At 33.3% G+C, this 9,548-nt stretch overlaps 1 protein-coding gene across 6 annotated transcripts; it reads left to right on the forward strand.

The window, feature by feature from the left end:
• The first annotated feature begins 2,107 nt into the window (after window positions 1–2,107).
• Window positions 2,108–4,802, forward strand: LOC107932965 (protein starmaker). Of its 6 annotated transcripts, XM_041096932.1 has the most exons (4): window positions 2,108–2,325; window positions 2,501–2,580; window positions 2,886–4,441; window positions 4,517–4,802. In XM_041096932.1, the coding sequence occupies exons 2-4, from the start codon at window positions 2,529–2,531 to the stop codon at window positions 4,637–4,639; spliced, it is 1,731 nt and encodes a 576-aa protein (XP_040952866.1). In that variant the 5' UTR covers window positions 2,108–2,325; window positions 2,501–2,528; the 3' UTR covers window positions 4,640–4,802. The 6 variants fall into 6 exon arrangements, with proteins under 6 accessions (XP_040952866.1, XP_040952865.1, XP_040952867.1 ...); XM_041096931.1 differs by having other exon boundaries at window positions 2,112–2,325; window positions 2,886–4,802; XM_041096935.1 differs by having other exon boundaries at window positions 2,114–2,325; window positions 2,927–4,802.
• Window positions 4,803–9,548: the final 4,746 nt, after the last annotated feature.

A 9,548-nucleotide genomic window follows, 5' to 3' on the forward strand; every position in this document is an offset into this window, starting at 1 on the left:
AAAAAGCACAAGTGTACATGAATAAATAAACAAACACCAAATAACAATGATGACAATAAATACAATTATGTAAAAATGTATATGCATGTATAATTTAAAGCCATAAAATAAGAAATGCATATAAATTATAGAATATGAAACATAGATAAGTATATACATATATAAAAAATCGGTAAGTATTATAAAAATAAAAATGTAAATGTGTTTATATATATTTACAAATCGTGATAATATAAAATATATGTATGTGAGTTATAAAATATGTGAAATATGCAAAAAGCATTTTTAAGAATATAAAGAATATATATATATAAGTATGTATATGATGTAAAATATGCATAAATATATGTAAGTATATAAGAATTATGAAATATGGAAAATATATTTAAGTATGTATAAGTATGTATATATACATATATATGAATTAAGATGTATGTATTTATGTATATCTATGTATATAAAGATATGAAATATAAAATATAAAAAGTATATATTTATAATAAATGAAAAGTATGTACGTAAATATATATTATAAAAATGTATGAACAATTTGAAATTATGAATATTAAAATATTTAATATAGATAATAATATATAAGATGATAATATATGAATTTAAACCAAATAAATAAACAGAATAAAATAAAAACTTGAGATAAATACTAGTCAATCTAAAATAGTTTAAGATAAAACAATATACAAAAGAAAATCTTAAACAATAAAAGAAACAGTTTTTATAAAATATATGAAAAATTTTAATGCAAAACAATTTCAAATAAATAATAAATATAAAGGCTTAAAACAAACAATGATAAAATAGCATATATAAAAAAGGTTAAACATATTAAGGATGTGGTTGAAACGAAATAAAAAAATGGGTCTTAAACTGCAAATACATGAAACAGGTGGCTAGGGGGACCTAAATAAATTGCGCTGAGGACATGAGGGATCGATTGTGCAATATTTCCCGTCCCTTATGCGCATCGGTCTGCACAGGACCAAATTAGAACAGGTGCAAAATTATACGGCCAAAATTAAGCGACATAAAACTGTATTGAATGTGCCGCAGAAATGGAGGGACCAAAGGTGAAAAATACCCATTAGGGCAATGATGCACAGTCCTCCAAGCCTTCAAACGGCGCCGTTTAATCACCATAAAAGCAAAAAAAAAAACAAAATTCTTTCTGCAATTTCATTTTCTTGCAGAACGCAAAAAAAAGAAAAAATAAAGGGGAACCCCCTCCTCTGCTAGGGTTCCAAGATTGAAACCCCGCCGCCGCCATGCCTTTGCTGTCCGGTGATCGGAGCTATGCGAAGAAGGCTCCTATCGGCGCCTTGAAACGCGCTCATGGGACGAGGCCATGGAACAAAGAGGCGAGGGGAATGAGAAGAACTTCGGCCCCTCCTTGAACCCACATCCGGCGACGGCGACTCACCATCGACGGCGGGCCTAGGGGCCGATTCAGGTAACCTTCTTTTTTTCTTTTTGTTTTTTTTATTACTTTTAAATAGATTTGAAATAAAAAAAAACAAAAACCATGAAAAAGAGAACGAAGAGAACAAATTTTTTAAAAGAAAAACAACCTTTTTCCAATCTTAGTTCTGTATTTGATTTTTGATGTATCTCTCTTTACAACGAAAAAAATTCCCCCCCATAATAGTGAGATTTTCGGTTTTTATAACCGAATTATTTTTCCTTTTTTACATTATTTTTCTTTGTTGTTGCGCCTGCTTCTTGGCTTTGCAGGTGACCGTGGCCGACAGTGGTGGGGTTGTCAGACGGTATGGGCGTCGTGGAGGCTGGCGCGGAGCAGAGGCGTGCGAGGGGTTGGGCAGAGGCTGGAGCGGCGCGCCCTAGGCATGCTGCGTTTGGATTTTGGGCTTCCGAGCTTCGGGCCCCGGGCAGATTTTGGGCTTTACAGCTATTATCACTCATTCACGTAATGCCAAGAAATTAGAAACAAACTATTTTTAGCTATGTTTGTTTTTGGTTGAAATAGTCAACATTCACCTCCCCATATGTCTCGGCTACTTTTTTGATGCTTTTTACTTTTTTTAATTTAATTAATTAATTTCAATGATCGTCTTCTCTTCTTCCATATATATGAAACCCCTACGTACAGGCAGCCACTTCTTCCTTTAAGTTGTGTTGAAATTCAAGCTCCTAATTTTTCTTTTTCATTTTAATAATGAAAAAACCACCTTTTCTTCTCCTCCTCCTTCCTCCTGTTATGTGCTGTAAATCGTAATCCATATTTATATCCTCCCTTTGTCCTCCATCTATTCCCACATTCTCACACTACATGAATTTGCTGTCATAATCAAGGTGAATATGTTGTCTTTAAATTTAATCTATCATTTGCTTGTCTTAAGGGTGGTGCAACTTTCTAGGAACTTTGCACGTTATTCTTTTCTTGTTTTCTACTTTCAATGGATAAAAAGGTCCCATGTCGAATTCAATTGTTTCTTCATTCAATGTTATGTAAGTGTATTTTCTATAGGGAGGTAGGCTAAAAGCCCAAAACAACAATGCCCATGTCCATGGCCTTCTTTCAATGCAGATCAAGTTTGAAGCAACATGGTAAAAGTTTTTTTTGGAAGTATCTGGATTAAGAATTACATTGCATTTTATCTTTTTTAGACCATATTAATTCTCCTATATTAGATCAAAAAGTAAATTGATAATCAAATAAAAAGTAAATCAATTATACTGCCATACAAAGATTACTCTTTAATTTAACATACTGGGACAAATTTGCATATTTTGTATAAGAGACCAAATGCAATCCAATTTCTATTACAAGTTACTCCACCATATTTTTACTGAAGCAACACTCATTTAGTTGAGCCAGATTGGTTAGATGGTTAATGATTTTTATATAATAGTGAATGAGGTTCATTGTGAGAGAAAGTTGGTAATGGAACAGGGCAAGGGTAGAGACACCCTGCGATCGATGGCAACCAAGAAAAAAGAAAGTAGCAATTTGGGGAAAGAGAAAAGGGTCACTTGCCCTTCAAAACCAAATGCTTCCATTACTACCCACGGGGCAGCAAGCCAAGGGCTAAGAAGACCCACTATAGCAAGCCTTCAAGGGCAAGCGCAAAGAAGAGTCTCTCTACCTGCCACCTTACCCACCCATATCAACAAGTCTACAATAAGCACATGCACTGATGGTTCTACCAAGACTGCTAAAAAAATTGGGGTTGTAAACAGCTCCACCAAATCCCAACCCCAAAGACCTGCATCGGCAGCTCCAGTCCAAAAGCCACTTGTTTCTTCGGCTCCACGCAAACCAACAACAGCCAGAGCTGCTGCTTCTTTGAGTTCAAAAGTCACTGCTACTGCACACAGGCCAACCTCGGAAAGGCTTGCCAAAAACCCAATTGCAGGGAAACCATCCACGTTATCATCTTCTTCGTCTAAGACCAGGACTAGGACTATGACTATGACTATGACTAAGAGCTTGAAGAAGGCCCCTACTACTACCACTAAGAGGGGAACTACTACTTTTTTGGCTTCAAAGAAACCTCCATTAACTAAAAAGGATGTCCAAAAAGAAAATTTGGATCATCAAATTGAGGAGGTCGTGAAAGATGAGGTGGGTGAAGTACATGATGTTGAAATACCAAAAGCTGAAGAATCCCGACAACATGATGACCAAGTTGAAGTTTTGGATTCTACCCATCATGTCCAACGTGTTGAAGAAGAAAAGGAAAAAGATACCCTTGATGATGTTCCCACAGTTCTGGAACAACATGAAGTTCCTCAGCTTGAAGAAATGGAAGAACATGATGGAGATAAGGAAAATGACAGCAAAGAGGAGGTCAACGATAGTGATGGTGACGAAGAAGAGGTTCAACAGGAGGAAACTACAGTAGAAGCCGAAAATGGAGGAGTAGAAGAAGGTTACAGAACTGAGGAGGTGACTGAAAATGGAGAAGAAAAGGGTGATCATGAAGGGAAAGAACAGGAGCTTGAATTAGTTAAAGAAGAAACAATAGTAGAGGAAGCAAATGTGGTACTTGCCACAAGCCAAGTACAAGAAGAAGCGCTGCATGGGGAAAAGGAAACAATTGAAGAGGAAGCAAATGTGGTAATTGCCACAAACCAAGAACAAGAAGAAGCGCTGCATGGGGAAAAGGAAACCATTGAAGAGGAAGCAAATGTGGTAATTGCCACAAACCAAGAACAAGAAGAAGCGCTGCATGGGGAAAAGGAAACCATTGAAAAGGAAGCAAATGTGGTAATTGCAACAAACCAAGAACAAGAAGAAGCGTTGCACGGGGAAAAGAAAACCATTGAAGAGGAAGCAAATGTGGTAATTGCCACAAACCAAGAACAAGAAGAAGCGCTGCATGGGGAAAAGGAAACCATTGAAGAGGAAGCAAATGTGGTAATTGCCACAAACCAAGTACAAGAAGAAGCGCTGCATGGGGAAAAGGAAACCATTGAAGAGGAAGCAAATGTGGTAATTGCCACAAACCAAGTACAAGAAGAAACGCTGCATGGGGAAAAGGAAATCGCAACACCCATCATAAGTGATATGGTGATGGAGGAGAAAGCTAGTGATAATAAGGTAGTTGACGGGAGGAAGAACAGTGTTAGAGCACTGATTGGGGCATTTGAGACTCATAAATGAAAACAAAAAACTTACAAATGCGTCAAGCCATGGTTGAGTTTTTTTTTTATTCATTTCAATTGTTGTAATCTTTCCCCCACTTTCCTTTGTTCCTGTGAGAAATTAAATGTAGCAACAATTTGTAATATTCAAAGATTAATTTAATATGTGTATATATTCATTACCAAAGGGAGTGGTCTGGTTCAAACTTTTAAAGCAAATTTAAGCATATATTATATATATACATATATATATTATCCGTAAATTAAACAAAAGAATCTCCTTGTTCGAATTAAGAAGTAAGAACATCAATCCTCTTTATATTTATAACATCGCCAGTACTTGCAAGTAGTAATTTGAACGGTAGAATTCAATTTCATTTCAAGGGCAAGGAGAATGGATTTGCATCTAGTAGTTGCAGAAATATATAAATTAAAGAATCAACAAACATTTTATACCCAATAGTGTTTGCCAAATTCTTGACAATAAACATGTATAAATTCCCAACAACAGGTACATCTATCCACAAACATAAATAAAGAGTTTTTTTTTTCTTTTTAAAAAACTGATGACTAAATAATTTATAATCATGTGAAAATTTGTGCATGAAATCTAGCAAATTATAAGTTTTAATGCAACCTAGCTAGTAATTGAATCAATGAGTGAATATGAATGTTGCAAATGATTTTTTTTGGTTAAGTGAGGAAATGTTATAAATCAGTAAAATGAAATGTTGTGAAGTGATGGCAGAGAAGAACATCGGAGTAGACGGAAAATAAGTGCGGTGGCAAGCACTAGCGAGAAAAAAAAATTTGGAGGAGGGGTGAAATTAAATTATATATTTTTACCATTTTAATATTCTATATCTTTATTATTTTTAAAGAATTAAATCAAAATTTTATCATTTTTGAGGGGACAAAGGACAATTTTACCATTACTAATTTAAAATTTTATAACTTACAAAGGGTTAAAAAATTTCTATTTTAAGGGGGGCAAGGGCCCCCTGGCTCCGCCACTGGTAGCAAGAGGTGATGATGGAAGCAATAATGATAGAGAAAAGTGAGAACTAAAATGGTTCTTGTGATTGTAGAAAGAAAATTGCATAGAGAATTTTAGAATGCCCAAATTTGTCAAAAGTTAAAAAATCTCCAAATGGAGTATTTCCATCTCTATTTATAAGCCTTAGAAAGGAAGTTATTAAAGAACAATTATAAAAATAAAGTAGGAAATGGAAATGGAAATGGAAGAGGTTACTTGAACGTGGATAATGAGAGGTAAGTTTTATAGATCGTGGGTATAATAATGGTTACATGAAAGCTACACGCACTTAAAATATTTTGGCGAGAATGGCCTTAAGGAAAAACACACCATTTGCTCAATGAGGGAATAAGAAGTAAGCACTTGTATTTTAAAAAATTATTAAAAAGGGAACTTCTTACTTCACCAAAAAAAAATGGAACTTTTTAACAGTATCTATATTTGAGCCTTCAAGCTATGCTCATCCCAAAAGTAGAGCTATCCAAAAATCTTGCCAACTCTTCTAAGTCTAGCATTTCCAATATAGGGTGGGTTTGGATGGACGATGCATTTACTTGCGGTTAGTGTAAAAATAATGGTGACGGTGAGATTAGATATTATATAATGTAACAAAGGCACTGCACTGCAACTAATTGGTCATCCAAACCCACCCATAGTGTTGTTCCCAAAGATAATTTTTCCCTAGGGGTGCTCTTGTAGTTGTAGAGAACGATAAACCCTGGAACTACTATTAATAGAAATGTTCATAATAAAAAACAACTATTTACATTTTGCCTCCTACATGAGAATTACATTTGTTGAAAGGGATTCTCATGAATTGGACAAAATAAAAATAATCAGACAATAATGATATAATACGATGCAAAGCCCAATCGTGAAACAATTTGTTGCCCCTGCCAAGGCATTTTATGGTAATTGCTTAAGCTACTTAGGTAGGAGCAATATGTACACAATTGGGATGAAAACAAGCTTCATCCAAGCAACCGGTATGTGCGCAAGTGGGATGCAAGCAAGCTTCACTTAGGCGGATGACAATGTAAGCAAGTGGGATGCAAGCGAGCTTCATCCAAGCAAGTAACATGTGCGCAAGCAGGATACAAGTGAACTTCTTCCAATTGAGCGGCAATGCAAGCAAGCGTGCTTCATCTAGATGAGTAGCATGTCGGCAAGCAGGATGCAAGCGAACTTCGTCCATGTTAGCAACATGTGTGAAAATGGGATGCAAGCGAACTTTATCCAGGCAAGCAGCATGTGTTCAAACGGGTGGTACAAAGTTTTAATTTATAATCGCTAAAGCTTTTTTAAGCAATTTATTTATTATTATTCGATAGTAATATTATTGGTAATTTTATCAGCCTTACTTGAATTGTATAATTATATAATTAATATATAGGTAAATTACACTAGCAATTGTCTAACTATTAGCATGTTCCTGTTTTCACGTTATGACATTTGGTATTTTGATGCATATTAGCTTATCTGTTCCTTAGCTATAATTTAGTATTTTGATTATTGGTGTGAATTCTAGATATAGCATTGATAGTTAAAATTACTATATTATGTACTAAGTTGAGCTTTGTACTAAGGGGAGTATTGTTGATTGTGGTAGTTAGCTTCCTATATTATTTGATTTTATTCATCAAATTGCCAAATGGGAGATTGTTGAGGCAAATTAAACTGAGAGTTGCTAAGTGGCACTCGACAGTGCCAATTGTAGACGATGGTTTAATACTAGTCTTATTTGGATTGGTAATTTAATGAAGAAAATCTTTGAACCTGTTAATATGTTGTATTATTAAAGATACTTGGTCCATCTATGGAAAATCAATCCTTGATATTTGAAGATTGGATTGGATTCTTGTGAATCAATTAAATTCTTGGAATTTAGAGATTTGATCAAGATAGTGTTGCTGATTTTGGAGAGCATATCTTCGAGTGATTTTGTTTTGATTGTTATTGATGATAGCTATTTTCAAATATTTACTTTGTATTCACTTAGATTCTATGTTAGCAACCCAAAATTGAATATATGTTTTGAGGCTTGTATTGGTTTTGTAAGAGAGCTTATTTAATGCATTCTAATATGTTCAACATGGAAATATTTTGTGAGAGAGTGTAAACTGAATTGTAAAGATTATTAAGTGTTTACTGTCCAAGTTCTCAGGGGGAGGATTTGGAGGTGAGTGTTTTACTCTTTAGGTGCAAAAGTGAAATCGCTATACTTGGGAAGTGATAGAGTTTGAATCACTTGTTGCATTAAAGATTAAAGATAGTGGAATTACTCACTAAGTTAGGCTCCGCAAATATAGGAAATTGAATTGCGTAAACAAACCTCTATGTTATTTCTGTTTTGTTTATACAAGTTTTCGCATATCAAACCATAGTAACCATTGTAATCTGGCACTTCTATTACATTGTTCATTTTCGGTAGAAAAACAACTCAAAATAGCAACAAAATGAAAAATTATTTTGGTAGAAAAAACAAATAATATACTGGATTTTGATCATTAAAGTATGTTGCTTAGATTTTTTATGTTGGATTTTACTTTTCTTTTCACTCTATGACAATGATAAAATTTAAAAATGTAAAATAAGTAAGTTGATGGTTTTAGTGAATTAATTAATTAAGTTCATGGTTTTCTAATATTTTAGTGAATTGCTAATGTGATATAAGTGGATTGCTACTTGGATGGCATTAGTAAAGTTAACTCTATTAATTTTTTCATCTATTTTTGGAGTAATATGAAAAACAATGCAAGTTTAAAAACTAAAAGAATCGGAAAATTAAATAGAGGATTAAAATAAATTTTGTTTTAAAGTAGATGGCCAAATAATTTATGCTTTTTTAAATGATTGTTGAGCAGTGGCATCATCTGTGTCTTCTTCACCTAAGCCTCAATCCAAGAAAAGCAAAACCCAACAAGAACGGTTTTTGGGAAAGCTAAGCCATGATCCTTAGTCTTTCTCGGGATTCCTTGCTAAATTCCATCTTCAATTCTTCTTCTTTTCTTTTTCGCCTTCTTTATACCATAAATAGTCTTTGCAAAAACATTGCTCTTCTTGTATTAAGATGCAAGTTGAAAGTTTTAGCAATTTGTTTAGAACAAATTATAAATGTACTAAAAAAAATTTATGATTTTTATAAAATTTGTATGTATTTTTTAGAATTGGATTAAATTGATAGAATGTTTAAAGTTGAGGGTTAAATTCATTAAACTTTTTAGAATTAGGACTAAACTGATAAATTTTATAAATATCATAGGATTAAATTTAGTATCATGTCAATGAAAAAGGTGAAGTCTACATTCCACTAATGATTTAACAAGAAAGTGAATGTTGAAAATAATTTTTTTAAAAATTGGATGATGAAAAATAAAAGTATGTGAATAATTAGGTGGTGCGAATATATTTTAGCGTTAATATAAAATATTTGTCCAATTCTTATTTCAACAATGGACTTTAAATACACGGTGATCATAATATAAACCAATTGAGGTTGAAAAAGTGATAAGACATGTAATGAAGAGTAACAAAGTACTAATTAGATTATATTATGAAAACAGCTGGAGCTGAACCATACAAAAGATTGAATTGAAGTTAAGTCAAAATGTACTTATTTCTTTAAATTTATACAAAAAAACACCTTCCCAAGTAAATTAAAATAGAAAATGATACCCCCTCCTGAAAAAAAGAAATTCAGTTGAAAAGTTCGTAGAATTATTAAGATATTATTATTGCTATTTTCATCGTCATCACCAATCAACAATTAATTTAATTAAGCTTTACTTTTTTCATTAGGAAAATTTATAAATATATCTAAAGAAAAAACAAATTTACATTCAGCCCCCTCAACCACTCTAAAATATTACAAAACTCTACGTTTATTTGTTTA

The sequence above is a fragment of the Gossypium hirsutum genome, chromosome D07 (genome assembly GCF_007990345.1).
Source record: "Gossypium hirsutum isolate 1008001.06 chromosome D07, Gossypium_hirsutum_v2.1, whole genome shotgun sequence".
NCBI classification, from domain to species: Eukaryota; Viridiplantae; Streptophyta; class Magnoliopsida; order Malvales; family Malvaceae; genus Gossypium; species Gossypium hirsutum.

Coding starts and splice junctions, on each gene's coding strand:
- LOC107932965 (XM_041096931.1), top strand. CDS start 2,529: ATGCCCATGTCCATGGCCTTCTTTCAATGCAGATCAAGTTTGAAGCAA. Junction 2,581..2,885: donor ATCAAGTTTGAAGCAACATG/GTAAAAGTTTTT, acceptor TTTATATAATAG/TGAATGAGGTTCATTGTGAG.